At 48.4% G+C, this 21,540-nt stretch overlaps 1 protein-coding gene across 1 annotated transcript; it reads left to right on the top strand.

Annotated features, from left to right (window-relative positions):
* Positions 1-14,552: 14,552 nt before the first annotated feature.
* Positions 14,553-15,053, top strand: LOC119360270 (the record flags this gene model as incomplete). Its single annotated transcript, XM_037625980.1, has 1 exon — positions 14,553-15,053. A coding segment is annotated over one exon (501 nt), but the record flags the coding sequence as incomplete, so codon positions are not given.
* Positions 15,054-21,540: the final 6,487 nt, after the last annotated feature.

The following is a 21,540-nucleotide window of genomic DNA, read 5'->3' as shown; positions in this document are numbered from 1 at the left end:
GGTATTTGAGCAAGGCCTGCAAGTGGGTTTTCAATATCTTCCTGAAGTTTGACTCCTGGACATACAAGGGTCGTTTATCCTCAAGAGTGTCCTTGATGGCCAGAGTCTCATTACTGTTTTGAATCATAATTTTAAGTTTCGAGACACCCTTGCTCCATCGCTTAAGATCATATCTCGGGGTTTTAAGCTTTTTGCATATGCGCGCAGCGGCATTGGGGGCGTGACACGCCCTAGACCATGAGTTAGCAACAACCTCCATGAACCCATCATGATTAGTCCAAAAGTTCTCAAACCGAAAGAGCTTGGATCGGGGGATACTTGATTCAATTGTGAGCACGCACAGAATGTGGTCGGACACCGGCTTCCCTAGAGGCAGGACCATTGTGTTTGGATATGAGGTGGTCCAATAAGACGACGAGAAAAACCAATCCAACTGTTCGAGCAGAGGATCATCCTGCATATTACTCCAGGTGTATGCTCGGCCTTTCACATGCAATTCCATGAGCGACTGTGCACGGATGAGCTCATTAAATAACAGGCATGTCCGCAGCGTCACCCCCAGGTTTGTTTCTGTTGTTCATGGATCGAATAAAGTTAAAGTCCCAAGAATCAGCCAGTTTTCATCATCAGGAATATTCAGATCAAAGAGCCAGTTTGTAAAATCCACTCGACGCTGACCAGAACAGGGTCCATAGACATTGATCAAATTCCACGAGTCATTTGACTGCGTGGCGACAAAAGAAACCCCCACGGCAAAAGAATCCACGAACCAAGGTGTGCCCATAAACACAGAACTATTCCAAATTATAATGATGCCACCCGAGGCACCCACTGATGGTGCAAAAACAAACTTATCAAAGCGCTTAGGGCAGAAAGTCCTAATAAAAGCCAGATCGAAGGATTCACGCTTAGTTTCCTAGATACGTAGCACAGAACGACCGCTAGTATCGATCGTATTCCTAATAGCCAAAAGTTTTGCATCAGAGTTTATGCCTCTGATGTTCCACGAGAGCACGTTCCACGATTTATTCATCAGAAGGGGAGACTTCAGTCTTCATCCGCCACCGACGAGCGCTGGTCATCGAGCAGCTTCTCGCGGGAGAGGGCTTCCGGAGCAATTCCATAATTGCTTCCCATCTGCTGAAGATCCTCGATCGGTGTTGGTAGGGGGCAAGCAACATTGGGCACCTGCACAGGAGCATCAACCAAAGAAACAACATTGACAAAAGGAGTCTCACGCGGCTTCACCCTTGATTTGGAGCGCTTTGTGTCTAGAGCATAGTTGATTTTGAATCCATCATACTTGTTGGATCTAGTACTCCGTCTGACAACCGCGGTGTCCAAAGGCACTAACACACTGCGGTGTTGAGTAGCATTGAACATAGAGGAGGATGCAATCACTTGAAGCGCATTAGGCTGGTCCAATAGAGGTACTAACTGAGATTCCACATCTGTCGAGACAAGCTGCGTGATCGCCTTGAGGCCACGAGAGTGTTCAGGCAAATCCCAGTCCGCAGCAGACAGACGAGCCCTGGGTTCAGGAGCCAACAACGAAGATGGAACAACCACTGTTCCCTACTGAACCGCAGTAGCAAATATCATGGAGAAGATATCAGGTTCAGGTGCCATACACTCAATCCAGGCTGTAGCAGCGGCATTAAGATGGTTCTTAATTATCTGGATAGGGTTCAGGGGCAACATCACAGGAGAGGTATGCTGGAAGGTGATAGCTGGTGTATATATGCGCTTGAGCATACTCCCTATCCAAAGCAAGAACTCATGATCAACAGCAACCTGAACAAAAACAGAGTTTCCCCCAGCCCGGACGAACTCCAACCTGGCCGCAGGATTGCCATTCACAAATCCATCCGCCAAAGCTTCCACTGCCTGAAATTCAGAATCAGATGACCAAATGTCAGACAGATTGTCCTAGACATTATGCTCCGGATCCACACCATCCATGAGCGACGGGCCATCATACTGAAAGAATGTCCTGAAACTGAACCCAGTATAAGGTGGAGGGATCACAGGCCACACACCCCACCCGTTTTCCTGAAATTCCTGAGCAGGTTCAGGGGCGTTCCAGGCTGCCTCATTCAGAGCATCTTGAGCATCCATCTCATCAATTCGTGCTTGCTGCATGAGGGTGTAGTAAGGAAGCTGATACGGATGTGGAGAAGCATTCAAGAGCGGGGGAACATCCTCATTACCAACCAAATTTGGTATCGTGTTTCTGCCATTGAGAACATAAACAGGCACCGACCACAAGCGGGCAAGACCTGGCAGTAGACCCACCCTGGTAATGACAAGACTGTGCGGCACCTCAGCAACATCTTTGATATGAAATTTGACAAGGATTCTAGCCTTGTTCTGTCCCGGACGGGGCCAGACTAGCAACTTCCCAAAGTGTGAAACAGCCTTATGGACATAATGTTCAGTTTGATAATCCATTGGAAAAGCAAGAAACATGACCCAAACTTCATATTCAAAAGCAAGCATGCGCATATTGATACTCTCATCATGCGGAACTAGGGAGAAGGTGGAATCATCAGTCAAAGCATGCGGTCCTTCCCTAATGGCAGCATCTCTACTTTCCATATCCGCAAACACCACACACCCGATCCCCAGAGGGTAAACAAAGTCATCTAGCAGTTCATACTCTAAATCTCCAACAATAATGCGGCAGACCTCGGCTAACCAGAACTCCTTCTGATGATCAGGGACCGGAGGGTGGACGGAGACAATGGCGTACCTATCATGGTTCAGAGGCGGATCATCCACCACCATGACATGACGCTGGACCCGGTGAGCAGGCCCACGATCGAAGGTTGATCCATCCGGAGCGAAGGCAAAAGGGCGCACGGGGAAGTTCGCCATGGTAGATGGTGCCGGAGACTGCGCCTGCTTGAGAGAGTTCGCCGGAGTAGGAGGTGGGGTTTTCTTGCTCAAGGTTGAAGGCGAGAAGAATCGAGATGGTGGAGGCGTGGGTGTAGAACTCGAGGAGAGCGTCGGCTCACCCGATTGGGGTTTTTGGCAGGCAGAATTTACTACACCCTGACCAGGTAGGCGTATCGTCAAGCAATGGGGGTTAGCCACGTCTGCGGAGTGCGGGATTATCTGTTTCCGTTGCCTATGCAACCACCATGCGGATCCCTAACAACACGGGCCATACTAACCTCCATAGAGTTACCAACCACAGACTTATCCGCAGCAGCCTGAGGCAAGATCCTCTCCGATTGTGTTAGATTTTTTCGTTTCCAAGCCCAACAAGGGAGAAAAGTACAAGCCTTGAGCTTACGTGACTTGTGGCCCAGACGAAAGCAGAGAGAGCAGCGGCGAAGCCCAGGACAAAGCCTAGTCATATGGCCAACCGCAGAACATGCAGTACACGGAAAGCCCAAAGGATCCGGGCCCACTTTGCATGGCACATGCTCATGATCATCAGTACGTGCAGCCGAACAAGCGCAGGCGCCGAAATCATCCCCACAACATTGACAAAAAACTCCAGTGCAGGATTCATCAACATGACCAAGACGATCATAGAGAGAGCAATGTAAAAGTCTTTTGTAAATGTATTCCTTCGTGGGGACTGACGAGACTTGCACCATAAGCTTAACATTATCATTATCATATCCGGCCTGCCAGCCATCCATAATAGAAAGTAGTGTATCATCCGGGATTGAATCCCATAAACCCACAATATATCGTTCAGCATGAAAAGATGGCAACCTTCCAGGAATATTGGGAGAAATAGGTAAAGATATGGAACCAATCCGAAAAGAATCCGGAGAAACCGGAGACGAAAAACTACCAAATGAGATCGGATCTGAAGGCTCGCCGGAATATAAGTCCGTCGGCGGCGGAATGAAACCCAATTTCTGTAGCACCAGTATCGACGCGGGATCCAAAGGTAGTTTACTCTGGTTAGAGAGCCATTTAGATTTAATCGCTGGACCCGGTGAGGAAGCTAAACCAGTCAACTTAGAATCAGCGTGCCATGAGGGGAGCCGGGGACGTGAACCCACAGGACGATGAAGATGAAAGTGGCAGATAAAGTCCGGCCAAATACGATCTCTTAATCCAAAAATGAAATGCCCCACACGATTTGAGACCACTGAGAACCGAAAATGGCGATCACCCAGCCGCATAACATTGAAACTAGCACAAAGACCACCAATGCATGACTGAAGGGCCAAACCCACCGAATCCACCGAGAGGGGAAAAGAAGCCGAGGAGAAGGAAACTTCAAGGAAGAATTCCTTGGAGCCGGGATTGTGGACGAAGTGGACCGTAGATCCAAACCTTGCACGCACCTGAGCCTCAACCTTGAGGCCGGGGGAGAAATCCCAGTGGAGAAGGCCGTCCATTGGGGTCTTCGGAAGGAGATCGTAGGGTTAAACCCTAGAATCGCCATGGGAATCGCCTGAGGTGGGTGGGGGTGGAGTCGCCATGGGTCCTATCCTGGGTCTGGCTTGAACTTGCCGAGCCACGCGACGCTGCGCAGCTCGGGACATGACCCAAATTTTGACGGCCAAGCTCGGGTGGGGCTGCCCATGTTTCAGGTTTAGACCCAACTGGACACGACGCGGGTAAGGCCAAACCAATTGGCGCCAAGGCGAGAATGTAGTATGTGCAACCGATCAATCAGTGTACCGAATGCATCAAGCGATTTTAAGCCGTTGGATAGGAAACCAAGGATGAAACTTGGCCTGAAAGATGGGTTGTTGGCGCATTCATTGAAAAAAGGGCTGAACATTTCATCATAATAAACCCAGCGGTCTACCCCTATAGTCGACCATTTTGCTGTAAGACCTAGCTTTTCACTGAAATTAACCCAACAACCCACCGTATGGAACAGCTATGGAAACTGGACTACAGGTTGGTTTTATTGAACTATAAGGTTCCTTTTGCAAACTACGTTTACAACCATGACTCTTCGTCTTGTCCATTGCTTTTCTGTCCAATGGCCCCAAACCATATGGTGCACTGGGTACATAGATTACCTCTTCTTCATAGGATATGTTCTCGGTGCTAAGACATCTACATGCGGAATTGGGAAATTCGGCCCCGACACGTCAACAGCGTCGGGCGGCCCTTTATTTGGGCTGCCGAACATCCACACACCTCAAATCCATGAAATCCATATAGGCCGATCATATAATACAAATCATCCCAATTCAACAGTTCGAAACAAATACAACAAAGCAAAACAGATCGCTGTTCAACAGCCCGGACATGCCAAAATGAAATCAAAGTCCGAGCGTGACGGATCACTCGCCGGACATCATGCCGCCTGCTCCGTGGCCATCCTTGCCTCCTGGTAGGCCTGCATCCTTGTCACATGCTCCGCTGCTGCCATAGCCATCGTCGCTACCTCGTACTCCCTATGCTCGTTGATCTCCTTCCCATCCCCACAAGCCACTTCTTTGCATGCTCTCCAAGAGGGTTTCATCCGTCAACATTATCTTCGCATCCTCCGCGTCCCGTGCGATTTGCAACCTCTCCTTCTCAAGCTCGATCTCTCTTAGTAATAATGACACACGGCGAGTCACCACAGAATCTCCGCGGCAATCGTCGTACTCCTACTACATGCCATGGAGCTTCTTTTTCTAGAGATTAACAAGCAGTAGTAATACTGAATATTCATAGTTAACCCAGGCTCATCTGCTCTTAGTAAACAATAAATTACAGAAAAATACGGAAACATTCAAAACAATATAATACTCCCTCAGTCCCAAAATTCTTGTCTTAAATTTGTCTAGATACGGATGTATCTAATACTAAAACGTGCCTTGATACATTCGTATTAAGACAAATCTAAGACAAAAATTTTGGGACGGAGAGAGTATTTTGTGTCAACCAAGACACTCAAAAGCATGATGTCCGGGCAAAATTTTATCGTGTTCAGACATCTGAGAAGCTTGTGGCAGAAAAGAGAAAATTGATCCGAACAACGCGTGAAAGTAAACTTTCTCACAGCCCTAATTTCGATTATTTTGGTAAGAGCTACTCAGGTGTCCAAACCGCGTCAAATTTGGCACCAAGATCACACACTCAAACATCTTCCATGCCAAAAAAAATAATCAAAATTTTAAGAAAAATCTAGTGTTTTTTTTAATTTACTATGAACGCAAGGGAGCAGATAAACTCGAGAGCTCAATCGCCATGTCTATTACTGCTGCATATACTAGTCGTATCCACTAAAATTGGTTGACGACGCCGAGCGATTGCGTGGTACTTTCGTGCTAAATATATTGCTTGGTGCAAGTATCTCTGCTACCAAGAAAAGTCTCTGGGTTTAGGCTACTCGTGCAGCGTTGGCGCCGCGTCTGCGTGGTGTGGCACCGCATCCACGCTTGCACGGCATTCTCGTCAGGCCAGGTCTTACGAGTGACGAGTTGACTAATCATGAGCTGCCTCTTGCTTTACCGGGCGTCGTCCGTCGTCATCTGCTACGCCAGCGGTGTCCACAGTGACGAGCGCCCGCGTCGCACGCCGGTACTCGCCGGAACCACGTCCAGAACATTCCTAGGCACGTCGCCAGTGGCGGAGCTTGAAAGTAATATATGGGGCCGATGACAAAAGAAAAAAAACCGCAACAAGCAACAAGCGAGAACTTGTAGCCTCCGGGCAAATTTGTACTTATAGTATTACCCATATTCCTCGCAAAATACATGTATCTTTATCTTTATCTTTATTTTTACCTTATATATCTATATATCTATATCTATATATATATATATATATATATATATATATATATTATATTTTATATATTAATAATAAAGCAAATTGGGTTTCCTTCGTCCGTCATGGCATTTTTCATAAAAGTCCCTATCTTTTCTTGAAATCAACCCGCCGTCCGGATTTAAGTCACACCCGAACCGTTATTTTACATTTTCGAAACCCACCCTGATGTTTTAGGTAATTCATCCGCGTGAATCATATTTAAGTCACATAAATGCTTTTTAAAATCATCCATATCTTTTAAACCGTAACTCCGATTTGAACATGTTATATATGAAATTTGATTAGAAAAATATGTAGAATATGAATATGAGATTATTTTTATCTGTTAAATATTTTTAAATATTATTTTGGAATATATTTGAGTTAAACCAAATGATTTTCTAGATTATCTGTATCTTTTAAACCGTAACTTCGATTTTAACATATTATATATGAAATTTTATTAGAAAAATGTGTGAAATCTAAATATGATGTTAATTTTACCTGTTAAATATTTTTGAAATATTGTTATGGACGCAAACTTATAGTTTATAGCGTAAGATCCTTTTTTTCATACCGGCGGCGATCCAGATTGCAAATAAACACCCCACTATAACCATATAGGGAAAAGAAAACATCGATAACTACACATGCATACCTCTGAAAAATGTCGCAGGGGAAAACAACAGATTTTTCATCGCGAGAGTGAGAGAAAGAGAGAGAGAGAGAGGGAGAGGGAGAGGGAGAGAGAACGCCTTAGGATTAACCATATTCAACACACATTTTTTGTTGTTTTGTGTGAACACCGAGGCCATCGCTGGCGAGAATGAGAAGGAGGATAAGCGGGAACATAAATATGATGCCTCGCAAAAATAAAAGAGATGGACCTATTATGGTCTTGAGTGATGGTTGTTGAGTTAAGAGCGTGTGTTATGTTTTCTCTCCCGTTGCAACGCACGGGCTCTTTTGCTAGTCTAATAATAAAGCAAATTGGGTTTCTTTCGTCCGTCATGGCATTTTTCAGAAAAGTCCCTCTATTTCAGAGAATTCAACCCGCAGTCTTGGTTTAAGTTAAATCGAATCGTTATTTTCATATTTTACACAAAAGTCCCTGTCTTTTCTTGAAATCAACCCGCCGTTCGGATTTAAGTCACACCCGAACCGTTATTTTACATTTTTCGAAACCCCCCCTGATGTTTTCGTCCGGATTTAAGTCACACCCGAACCGTTATTTTACATTTTTCGACCCCCCCCCCGATGTTTTAGGTAATTCATCTGCGGATCATATTTAAGTCAAACAAATGCTTTTTAAAATCATCCATATCTTTTAAACCGTAACTCCGATTTGAGCATGTTATATATGAAATTTGATTAGAAAAATATGTAGAATATGAATATGAGATTATTTTTACCTATTAAGTATTTTTAAATATTATTTTGGAATATATTCGAGTCAAACCAAATGATTTTCTAAATTATCTATATCTTTTAAACCGTAACTTCGATTTTAACATATTATATGAAATTTTATTAGAAAAATGGGTGGAATCAAAATATGATGTTAATTTTACCTGTTAAATATTTTTAAAATATTGTTATGGAAGCAAACTTATAATTTATAGCGCAATTTGTTTTTTTCATACCGGCGGCGATCCGGATTGCAAATAAACACCCCACTATAACCATATACGGAAAAGAAAACATCGATAACTACACATGCATACCTCTGAAAAATGTCGCAGGGGAAAACAATAGATTTCTCATCGCGAGAGTGAGAGAAAGCGAGCGAGCGAGCGAGAGAGAGAGAGAGAGAGAGAGAGAGAGAGAGAGAGAGAGAGAGAGAGAGAGAGAGAGAGAGAGAGATGCCTTAGGATTAACCATATTCAACACACGTTTTTTGTTGTTTTGTGTGAACACCGAGGCCATTGGCGGCGAGGGTGAGAAGGAGGATAAGCGGCAACACAAATATGATGCCTCGCAAAAATAAAGGAGATGGACCTATTGTGGTCTTGAGTGATGGTTGTTGAGTTAAGAGCGTGTGTTATGTTTTATCTCCCGTTGCAACGCACGGGCTCTTTTGCTAGTGATTAGCAATATATACTCCATAAGAAACTAACTACACCAAAATATACCACTTGTTACTTATACGGCTCAGCCTTCAAACTTAACCATGGTCTACTTATATCAGCATCTCCAAGGCGGATCAGCAAACCTCCCACGACCGTCCGGACAGCGGAAGCCATCCAACGTCGACCTGTTTTGGTCCGCGGAGCGGTCCGGACGTGATTTCCCCTGCAAATCGAAGACAAAAGTGGGGGAGGTTTACGGGAGTCCGGACCACTCTCAAGCCCGCTTCTGGGGCCAACCAAAAAACCCCTCCCTCCTCCCGGGCGCGATCCCACCCGGCGCCACCTGCCCGCATTCATGCCACTGTAGAGCGCACCACTCCGCATTGAAGACAGTTCAGCATGGGCGTGACCTCTCACTGCCTCAGCCATTGAAGCAACGAGTCGGCCGAGGGCGCCGCCCGCTGCACGCCCGGCCGAACACGCCTCCTCGCCGCATTCATACACCCCTATTAACCCCGTGTGAAAGGCGAGAAACCTACTCTGGCCACACGTCCGTTCATGAGCGATCCAGCGTTAAACGCAACATCGGCCGACCTCCTACCGTCCGCCCTCTATTTAAACGAGGGCAGACGCCGGGCAAGAAACACACCCCTCCGCCGCGCCCTCAATCACCTCCTCCACCACTCTTCCGATGGCTTCCGAAGAGCAGTTCTCCGGCATACAAGCCAGTTGGGTGGCCCGCCGAGCCGGCCGAATACAAGTGAGGCAGCTCGTTGCTCCATCTCCCGAGCCTCACTCGACGAAGCAAGTTGCGGCCCCAACCCGCCGCATGGTTCAACAACTCGCCACTCCAGGCCCACTCGATGAGGAGTGGCAAGTTGCTCGACACCGGCACGGCGGGGAGCACGACGACACGGGCGTCATCACTGCCATCGACGACCGCGCCTCCCGCGTTTGCCGTCCGTGCCTCCCATGCCTACGACCGTGCCTCCCATGTTTGCGACCGCGCCATGCAAGCAGAGGCAGAAGACGGGTGCGCGGAGAGTGATGAGTCGGTGGCCGGTGCCTCTGCGTCAACCGCCATCATCGAGGGGAAGTAGAACACGGGAGCCCGTCGCCGTTTGGGTCCCACGAAGGCCACCGCCTAGGTGACACCGGCGTATATAGTTGGTGTCTTGCCCAGTTCTTCTCTTTCGAGGACCTCTGTCTATCCCACATGGGCTTCACGGAAGCGGAGGCGCCGCCTTCCCCTCCCGCTGAAGCATCAGCCGGGGGTTCCACTCCAATGAGTGGCGGGGAAGCGAGCCGTCCTTTGCGCTCAAGCATATACCTCCGGGGGTCCCGACAGTCCGGTGATCGAGCTGCCGGACATGAGGAAGAGAAAGGGATCCGCGGGCAACGATTTAGATTAGGTATTAATTATACCTTCAGAGCCGAACTAGCACCATTCATGTAAATGTACTAAAATCCGTCATGTTTATATGGGATTTTTATATGAAATCCGTCATATTTTCATGAAATCTGGCCGTGTTTACATGAATTTCGTCCAGTTGGTTTGAGTTGTTGTGAAAATATATGCGGTTACGGTTGGATGGCTGCCTCCCGTATCCGTGTGCACGTACTGGCACCCTGGCCACGGACGGATGCGGGAGGTTTTTTGTGGGTTGCTGTTGAAGATGCCCTCACCCTTCTAAAAATTAACCAACCGCAACAATACTGGTTGCACAACAAATATGCTCTCCGCACACTATCTCTGATTTGGTGGGTATTGCCAAATTGTGGTCGCAAAGCAGGGTCTCGCTCCAAGAATTTCTTATCTCGAAATCTCTACTCCTAATGGAGCAGTTGGTAGTTGATACGTCTCCGACGTATCTATAATTTTTGATTATTCCATGCTATTATATTATCCCTTTTGGATGTTTATGGGCCTTATTTTACACATTTATATCATTTTTGGGACTAACCTACTAACCGGAGGCCCAGCCCGTATTGCTGTTTTTTTCCTATTTCAGTATTTCGAAGAAAATGAATATCAAACAGTGTCCAAATGGAATGAAACCTTCGGGAGCGTGATTTTTGGAACGAACGTGATCCAGAGGACTTGGAGTGCAAGTCAAGAAGCAATCAAGGCGGCCAGGAGATAAGAGGGCGCGCCCACCCCCTCTGGGCGCCCCCCGTCTCCTAGGACCCTCGGGCGGCCACCGACGTACTTCTTCCTCCTATATATACCCACGTACCCTGAAAACATCAAGGGAGCCAACGAAAAACAATTTCCACTGCCGTAACCTTCTGTATCCGCAAGATCCCATCTTGGAGCCTTCGCCGGCGCTCGGCCGGAGGGGGAATCGACCACGGAGGGCTTCTACATCAACACCATAGCCCCTCCGATGAGTTGTGAGTAGTTTACCACAGACCTTCGGGTCCATAGCTATTAGCTAGATGGCTTCTTCTCTCTTTTGAATCTCAATACCATGTTCTCCCCCTCTCTTGTGGAGATCTATTTGATGTAACTCTTTTTGTGGTGTTTTTGTCGAGATCCGATGAATTGTGGGTTTACGATCAAGTTTATTTATGAGAAATATTTGAATCTCCTCTGAATTCTTTTATGTATGATTGAGTTATCTTTGCAAGTCTCTTCGAATTATCAGTTTGGTTTGGCCTGCTAGATTGATCTTTCTTGCTGAGGGAGTCCTGGACTAGGGGGTGTCCGGATAGCCGGACTATCATCATCGGCCGGACTCCAAGACTATGAAGATACAAGATTGAAGACTTCGTCCCGTGTCCGGATGGGACTTTCCTTGGAGTGGAAGGCAAGCTTGGCAATACAGATATGTAGATCTCCTACCATTGTAACTGACTCTGTGTAATCCTAGCCATCTCCGGTGTCTATATAAACCGGAGGGTTTTAGTCCATAGGATGAACGACCATTACAACAATCATACCATAGGCTAGCTTCTAGGGTTTAGCCTCCTTGATCTCGTGGTAGATCCACTCTTGTACTACCCATATCATCAATATCAATCAAGCAGGAGTAGGGTTTTACCTCCATTGAGAGGGCCCGAACCTGGGTAAAAACATCGTGTCCCTTGTCTCCTATTACCATCCGCCTAGACGCACAGTTCGGGACCCCCTACCCGAGATCCGCCGGTTTTGACACCGACATTGGTGCTTTCATTGAGAGTTCCTCTATGTCGTCACCGATAGGCTTGATGGCTCCTTCAATCATCAACAACGACGCAGTCCAGGGTGAGACTTTTCTCCCCGGACAGATCTACGTGTTCGGCGGCTTTACACTGCGGGGCAATTCGCTTGGCCATCTGGAGCTGATCGAAAGCTACGCCCCTGGCCATCAGGTCAGATTTGGAAGCCTAAACTTCACGGCAGACATCCGCGGAGACTTGATCTTCGACGGATTCAAGCCACAGCCGAGCGCGCCGCACTGTCACGATGGGCATGATTTAGCTCTGCTGCCGGATAGTGCCCTGGAGGCCGCACATGAGTCCGCTCCGACCCTTAGTTCGGAGCCGACCGCGCAGGTCAAGGACGGGTGGCTAGACACCACCTCAGGAGCTGCAACCTCCATGGCGATAGAGCCGAATACTGACCTTGTCCCTTGTAAATCTCGTGACTCCGAGGTGCCGGACTCCTCGCCGGACTCCAAACCTCCTGCGCCCCTACCAATCGAATCCGATTGGGCGCCGATCATGGAGTTCACCGCCGCAGACATCTTTCAGCACTCACCCTTTGGCGACATCCTGAATTCGCTAAAGTATCTCTCATTATCAGGAGAGCCCTGGCCGGACTGCGGTCAAGACGGTTGGGATGCGGACGACGAAGAAATTCGAAGCCCACCCACCACCCACTTTGTAGCCACTGTCGACGATCTAACCGACATGCTAGACTATGACTCCGAAGACATCGACAGTATGGACGACGACGCCAGAGACGACCAAGAACCAGCGCCTACCGGGCACTGGAAAGCCACCTTAACTCATGATATATATATGGTGGACACCCCAAAAGGGAGCGATAACGAGGAACAACGGGACGCGGCGAAGGATAATTCCCCCGAAAAACAACCAAAACGGCGACGCAAGCGCCGCCCCAAGTCCCGCCTCGATAACAACAGCACCCATAATGACCCAGCCGTAGAGCAGGGCAAACCAGTGGACGACGAACATGCAACCAAGCAACCATCCGAACAGGATGAATCGGATAATCAACCCATCCTCGGCGAAAACAACAGTCCAGACGATCTCACGCCGGACACACCACCGGAGCATAAGAACCTTCACAAAAGGCTTGTCGCCACTGCAAGAAGTTTGAAGAAACAGAAACGGAAGCTCAAAACAGCAGAAGACATACTCAGAATGAGGTGGAGCAAAGTACTCAAGACCGCGGACAAATACGGCAATAGCCATCAAGCAAAGAGCTACCCGAAGCGCAAGCTGCTGCCCGAATTCGACGAGGAGGCCGTAGAGCCCCCACAATAAAAAAGCAAAGAGGCCGCCTGGCCGGATAGACGACCAGATGACAGGCCAAGAGCGGCAAGCGGCGCCGCACACAAGCCGGCACATGACACACATAAAGATCCTCACAAAAAGGATGGCCCGGTCAGGTCCATTTATGGGCCAAAGAAGAGGGCCCCAGGAAGTAACACAACACGCCGAGTGTTCGAAGATAACAGCACACCTAAATACAGGGGCGCCGCACACCCACTATGTTTCACCGATGAGGTGCTGGATCATGAATTTCCAGCGGGATTCAAGCCCGTAAACATAGAGGCATACGACGGAACAACAGACCCCGGAGTCTGGATTGAGGATTACATCCTACACATACATATGGCTAGAGGAGACGATCTCCACGCCATAAAATATCTACCCCTCAAGCTCAAAGGGCCAGCTCGGCATTGGCTCAAAAGCCTCCAAGAAAATACCATTGGAAGTTGGGAAGAGCTCGAGGACGCATTTAGAGCAAATTTTCAGGGGACTTATGTCCGCCCTCCAGATGCAGACGGTTTAAGTCACATAACTCAACAGCCCGGAGAGTCAGCGTGCAAATTCTGGAACAGGTTCCTCACCAAAAAGAACCAAATAGTCGACTGTCCGGACGCCGAAGCCTTAGCAGCTTTTAAACATAACGTCCGAGATGAATGGCTCGCCAGACACCTCGGCCAGGAAAAGCCAAGAACAATGGCCACGCTAACAAGCCTCATGACCCACTTTTGCGCGGGGGAAGATAGCTGGCTAGCAAGATGCAGCACCAGCGACCCGAGTACATCCAAGATCAGAGATGGAAATGGAAAATCACGATGCAGAAAGGATCAGCGCCGAAATAAAGAAAATGGTCCAAAGAACACGGCGGTCAACGCTGGATTCAAAAGCTCGCGGCCGAACAACAAAACACTGCCTCTTAAGGACAACAGTGACAAGCTATCCAACCTAAACAAAATATTGGGTAGGATATGTCAAACCCACAGTACCCTCGGGAAGCCTGCAAACCACACCCACCGAGATTGTTGGGTCTTCAAGCAGTCCGGCCGACTCAACGCCGAACACAAGGGGCTCGACACGCCAAGCGAGGACGATGACAAACCCCACCAGCAGAGCGCCGGAAAAGAAAAGACTTTCCCGCAAGAAGTCAAAACACTAAACTCACTTCATGTGATAATACGGAACAATAGTGCGGCACCCGCTAAAGTACGCGTCGCACGGTCCACCCCAGCAGAATTCCGAGATTGGATGTCAAAACCAATTACTTTCGGCCACCTGGATTACTCCAGAAGTATTCGAAACGCAGGATGGACTGCTCTGATATTGGATCCTATAATCGACGGACTACAATTCACACAAGTTCTAATGGATGGCGACAGTGATTTAAACCTGCTATACCCGGACACAATCCGCAAGTTGGGGATAGACCCTACTAAAATTCGCCATAGCCGCACTTCCTTCAAAGGAGTCACGCCAGGCCCTTACGCCAAGTCCATGGGCTCCTTACTACCAGAAGTTGTGTTCGGTCCACCCGACAACTTCCCTCGCGAAAAGCTACTCTTCCATGTCGCCCCATTTCAAAGTAGCCATCAAGCACTATTGGGACGTGAAGCTTTCGCCTGCTTTAACGCAATACCGCACTACCCGTCTCTTACACTAAAAATGCCCGGTCCACGCGGCATCATCTCCTTACAAGGTCGCTCAAGACCCCGGACACGGCTAGGCGAGTCCGGCACAAACAAACTGGGGGCTTCCTAGCCGCATACCCCTTCGCAAGGGGCTGTGCGTATGAACAATAAGAGACAATAAAAGCTCAACTTTATTCATTTATTTATACTCTGTTTTAAATACATTTTTCGCACGATTTCTTTTCAAACTAAGTTCCTCTCTTTTACAGATGAACAACGTGCTACACCCGTCCAGGATACAGCACAACGGAGACACAGGCGCAGACGTGCAGCAGGGACCCGTTGCAAGGATTCTCTTCAGATTAAGACCCTGCGTAAACCTTTCTTACTGTCTCTTGTTGATACACAACCCCCGGTTTTTTTAGTATAACCGAGGAGAAGGCTGGCGTTTTGGCATCGGCCGCGTCAGAAATTTTCGCCCGTACCTGGACACTAGGGGCTTAGGGCATTGTTCTGCCCGTTATCATAAAGACCGAATACCTTAGGGAGTGTTCGGTGTCTCGAGTTAGGCCTTATATGCATCAGCTCTGAATCATGTCTTTGGTCAAATGTTGGGTTGCCCGACTCCTGTGTTTTGCTGCCTTACATTCCGTATCATCGGCTAACGCGGCACCAGGAGAACTACTGCGATTGTGCCCCGATTCGGCCGGGCGAGCACCTCAGTAGAGAAAGCCGAAAACTGACTGTCATGATACAGTGAGAGACTGGTCAACCACTCGATTGACTACCGGAATGTCTAGAATTCCTCCACTTTGATGAAGGACCGTTTTCCGGTCGGGCACATACGCGCCCCAAATGCGGAGAGCGCGGTGCCCCTAGGGGCTATGTCGTAGCCCCACCTTCGAACTCCTATGGCTAAGTGAAAGTGATAAAGCATTATAGTCCGGTTGCCTTGTTTGCTATGCTACCACCTCCTTCACAGGACCAAGACGTTGGATTAAGTGTGAAAATGCGCTATTTTGCAAACACCCCCGCACCATGTGCGTGGGGGCTGAAGCCGAAGACTGCCATCTTTCAGGTTATACACAAGTATAATTAACTGCCGCACAGGAGATATTTCAATACTTGAACGCACAAGTATAAAAAGCACTTATATTATGAATATCGTTTTACAAACCATAAAGATCATTTGAACATGACATTTTTTGAGCACTGCGACTCTATTACACGAGCACCCTGCAAGACTTCCCCAAAATAGTGCTCGGCAGGTAACCGGCTCTCGTCCGAACCCCGGGTTGCAACAGCGGTGGCATCCATCTCCGTCCAATATGTCTTCACATGGGGGACGGCCATCCGTGCACCCTCTATGCATGCCGACCGCTTCACCGCCTTGATATGCGGCACCGCCCCAAGGAATTGCTGCAATAAACCAAAATAACTCTTCGGCTTGGGCTTATCCGGCCATAGATGAGTCACTACATCCGTCATGGACAATCCGGACAATCTATTCAGCTCAGCCCACTCAGCCAACCGATCGGTCAACGGAAGTGAACGCTCCGGACTGTGGAATTGAGACCAAAAAAGCTCTTCTGTCTCGTGATCCTTTTGGCTTCGGAAGTGCACAACCGCATCCGCCGCACTTGCCGCCAAATCCAGATAAGGATCCTCCGGACCCCACAGCTGGCCAAGCTAAGCATACTTCTGATCTGTGAACTTCCTGCGCAGTAGAAAGGGCTTGCCAGCCGCAATGTCTCCGGCCTGACGCAGCTCCTCCTTTATAGCCCTCATTGCAGAATGGGCATCCTTGGCTTTGGCGGTGGCCTTCTTCAGGTCTTCTTGCTCCGCTCGGCGTTCTTTTTTAAGAACCTCATAGCGGTCGGTAACATCCTTCAGCTTCACGGCCATTCCGGTCGTCTCCTCCCTGCTTCGGCAGTGAGCAGCCCTTTCGGCTTCTAGCTCTTCGGCTGCCTTCGAGGCAGCCGCATCACTCCTTCTGGCCGACTCCTTGGATCGAGCAAGCTCTGCCCGAAGGTCCTCCATAGCAGCGGCACCATCTCCATTAAGCATACATGTTGTAAGGAATGGGCATCAGCTCCCTTACTAGGTGACCACGGAGAAACAACCTACCTTGTGACTCGTCAAGTCGTTTATTGACCAGCGCGATGTCCGCATCCGCAACGTCGAGTTGCCGCTTTAGTTCGGCAACTCCATCAGTCCGGCTGGCCACCGGACTATCCGCCACCTGTGTAGGAAAGGCGAGAATTAATACCTGAGATTATGATCCTCGGCACGCTGTCGCTTTCGACAACATACCGAGTCTCAGGGGCTACTATCTATACAGGGCGCGCTTTATGTGCAAAACTGTCAAAAGGTATGTCATTTTTACGTACCTCAAACCCCACCAGCAAACTTCTGACGGCATCATGCAACCCGCCCTCGGCGGATGAAATTCTTTCAATCACCATACTCATCAATGTACGGTGACCTTCTGAGATAGACGCCCTCTCGAGCAGATCCTTCATCTCCCCCGGCCGTACACCAGTTGGTGCCGGATTCTCCGGCCCCGCCGGACTCGGGGATACCCGCCGCAACGACACCTCAGGGTCATCCGCCCCGCCTGACAGTGCGGCAAATGGAGGCATCTCGCTCTCCATCATCTCCGGACGAAGGTCCCCCGAAGACGAGCTCAGCTGAGAAGGACGGAGATCCGAACTACAAGGTAAAAACTTCGGTTATCCTCAGAAGCAAAATAGGGATGTCCCTTATTACAAAACTCCCCTTTTTCTACTTACGGCTCGCTGGAGGGCTGATTCCTTAGGGGAGATAGTGCGGCCGGGGCTTCCCCAGGCACAGGACCCTCTGGTGAAATCTCTTCCCCCGCTTTGAGGCCTTGGCCTCCGGGTCTTCGGAGGCGGTCCTCTTCTCCCCCTGGAAGGAGGGATTCTCGATCCCCCCTTTCTTGAAAGCCTCCTTGGTAGAGGCGGTAGTTTCTCTGTTTTCCCCTTCGCCTTCCTCTGAAGGCGCAACCTCCAGCATCTTGACCAACACGGGATCCGGCACGGTCTCCGGGAGGGGGGCCAGACACCATATCAGTTTCGCTTGCGCTATCCACTCCTGTTCAAAGGACGATTGGTTAAAAGGCAAATCCGAGATATGCAAACGAACGGTATGTCCGGACACAGAGCTACTTACTTGAGTATCCGGGCGATTGCAACTTAGGCCGGCGTCCTCGCTCAATTCCGGACACACCTCTTGTGATCCAAAGAACAATTTGTACATCTCCACGGGTGTCGTACCCATGAAGTGTTGGAGAGCTCGTGGTCCCTCCGAATTGAATTCCCACAGGTGGAGAGGGCGACGTTTGCAGGGCAGAAGGCGCCTGATCAGCATAACCTGCGTCACCATGACCAGATTGATCTCCCTCTCTTGGAGGTCTCAAATCCGGCCCTGCAATAGGGGTACGTCCTTGGACGGCCCCCAGTCAAGCCCTTTGCTGACCCATGACGTCAGTCGCTATGGAGGACCCGGGCGAAAGACGGGCGGCGGCCTCTGCCTGCTGCCCCTGGGAGTGGTAATATAGAACCACTCCTGCTGCCACAAGCCGAGCTCCTCCTGAAAAGAGCCCTCGGGCCATGGAGCATCGGCCCTCTTGCTTATGACCGCCCCGCCGCACTCTACTTGATGCCCCTCAATCATCTTCGGCTCCACGTGGAAGCTTTTGAGCCACAAACCGAAGTGAGGGGTAGTGCGGAGGAAGGCCTTGCAGACGACAATAAACGATGAGATATGGAGGATGGACTCCGGAGCCAAGTCATGGAATTCCAGCCCGTAGTAAAACATGAGCCCTCTCACAAAAGGATCCATCGGGAAGCGTAAACCCCGACGGAGGTGGGACACGAACACGACGCTCTCGCCGGGCTCGGGAGTAGGAATGACTTGCCCTTTGGCAGGCAACCTATGCGAAATCTCGTAGGTCAGGTACCTTGCTTCTCTCAGCTTTAGCACATCCTCTTCCGTGATGGAGGAGGGCATCCACCGGCCCTGTAGGTCGGAGCCGGACATTGTTGAAGGTCCGAGGTGCTAGAATCTGGAGCTCTGGGTGTTGGAACTTGGGGCGAGGGGCAGATTCGATCGAGGATTGAAGAAAAGAAACGAGCCTTGGTCTCGTTATAAAGAGGGAGAATACCAAGAGCCGTCCCCGTGACAGTTTGGAACTCACCTTCGATGGAGGAGGCGTGGCAACGGGTGCGGTTGGGTTACCCACGTCCGTATTGATGGGAATCCCGGAATAAGGGGAACACGATCTCTACTTCGACAAGACGTGCCAAGGAAACCGCTTCGCTAAACGCGCTGAGGTGGTATAATAAAAACGATTCAAGTAAAGGCTTGGCAGTGGTGTGACGTCACGCCACAAAATACGTCAGCAGATTGAACTTGTTTGCATATTATTCTCTCTACGGTGGTATGTGGAATTTATTTTTCAGAGCCGGACACTATCCCGGCGTTCGCAATCTTCTATGAATTATTCGGAAGAGGAACCCGCCTTGTGATGCCGAAGACAATATGCGCGCCGGACTCGTCGTCATTGAAGCCTGGTTCAGGGGCTACTGAGGGAGTCCTGGACTAGGGGGTGTTCGGATAGCCGGACTATCATCATCGGCCGGACTCCAAGACTATGAAGATACAAGACTGAAGACTTCGTCCCGTGTCCGGATGGGACTTTCCTTGGCGTGTAAGGCAAGCTTGGCAATACGGATATGTAGATCTCCTACCATTGTAACCAACTCTTTGTAACCCTAGCCCTCTCCGGTGTCTATATAAACCGGAGGGTTTTAGTCCATAGGACGAACAACCATTACAAAAATCATACCATAGGCTAGCTTCTAGGGTTTAGCCTCCTTGATCTCGTGGTAGATCCACTCTTGTACTACCCATATCATCAATATCAATCAAGCAGGAGTAGGGTTTTACCTCCATCGAGAGGGCCCGAACCTGGGTAAAAACATCGTGTGCCTTGTCTCATGTTACCATCCTCCTAGACGCACAGTTCGGGACCCCCTACCCGAGATTCGCCAGTTTTGACACCGACACTTGCCATGGGAGAAGTGCTTAGCTTTGGGTTCAATCTGCGGTGTCCTTACCCAGTGACAGCAGGGGTTGCAAGGCACGTATTGTATTGTTGCCATCGAGGATAAAAAGATGGGGTTTATATCATATTGCTTGAGTTTATCCCTCTACATCATGTCATCTTTCTTAATGCGTTACTCTGTTCTTATGAACTTAATACTCTAGATGCATGCTGGATAGTGGTTGATGTTTGGAGTAATAGTAGTAGATGCAGGTAGGAGTCGGTCTACTTGTCACGGACGTGATGCCTATATATATGATCATGCCTAGATAATCTTATAAATATTCCCTTTTCTATCAATTGCTCGACAGTAATTTGTTCACCCACCATAATACTTATGCTATCTTGAGAGAAGCCACTAGTGAAAACTATGGCCCCCGGGTCTATATTTTATCATATAATCTTTCAATCTACTTTTATTTGCATCTTTACTTTTCGCATCTATATTATAAAATACCAAAAATATCTTTATCTTATCATACTATCTCTATCAGATCTCACTTTCGCAAGTGGCCGTGAAGGGATTGACAACCTCTTTATTGTGTTGGTTGCGAGTTCTTTGTTTGTTTGTGTAGGTGCGTGGGACTTTTGAGGAGCCTCCTACTGGATTGATACCTTGGTTCTCAAAAACTGAGGGAAATACTTATGCTACTATTGCTGCATCACCCTTTCCTCTTCAAGGAAAAGCAATGCAATCTCAAGACATAGCAAGAAGGATTTCTGGCGCCGTTGCCGGGGAGGTCTTCGCTCAAGTCAAGACATACCAAGTACCCATCACAAACTCATCTCCCTCGCATTTACATTATTTGCCATTTGCCTCTCGTTTTCCTCTCCCCTACTTCAAGCTTGCCATTTTATTCGCCCTCTCTTTCCCAATCTCCTCTCTCTCTTTCGCTTGCCTTTTTCTGTTTGCTTGTGTGTTGGATTACTTGTTGCCATGGCGCAAGATAATACAAATTGTGTGATTTCTCCAATACCAATAATAATGATTTCCTTAGTACTCCGATTGCTCCTCTTAATGATGTTGAGTCTTGTGAAATCAATACTGCTTTTCTGAATCTTGTTATGAAAGATCAATTCGCCGGCCTTCCTAGTGAAGATACCGCTACTCATCTAAACAAATTTGTTGATTTGTGTGATATGCAAAAGAAGAAAGATACGGATAACGATATTGTTAAATTGAAGTTATTTCCGTTTTCACTTAGAGATCGTGCTAAAGTTTGGTTTTCGTCTTTGCCTAAAAATAGTATTGATTCTTGGAACAAGTGCAAAAATGCTTTTATCTCTAAGTATTTTCCTCCCGCTAAGATCATCACTCTTAGGAACGATATTATGAATTTTAAACAACTTGATCATGAGCATGTTGCCCAATCTTGGGAAAAAAAATCCAGTTGATGATTCGCAATTGCCCTACTCATGGTTTGAATTTATGGATGACCATACAAAAAATTTATGCCGGTTTGAACTTTGCTTCTAGAAATCTTTTAGA

Source organism: Triticum dicoccoides, chromosome 2B (assembly GCF_002162155.2).
Source record: "Triticum dicoccoides isolate Atlit2015 ecotype Zavitan chromosome 2B, WEW_v2.0, whole genome shotgun sequence".
Lineage (NCBI taxonomy): Eukaryota > Viridiplantae > Streptophyta > Magnoliopsida > Poales > Poaceae > Triticum > Triticum dicoccoides.
This window is presented reverse-complemented; position numbering and strand designations above follow the sequence as displayed.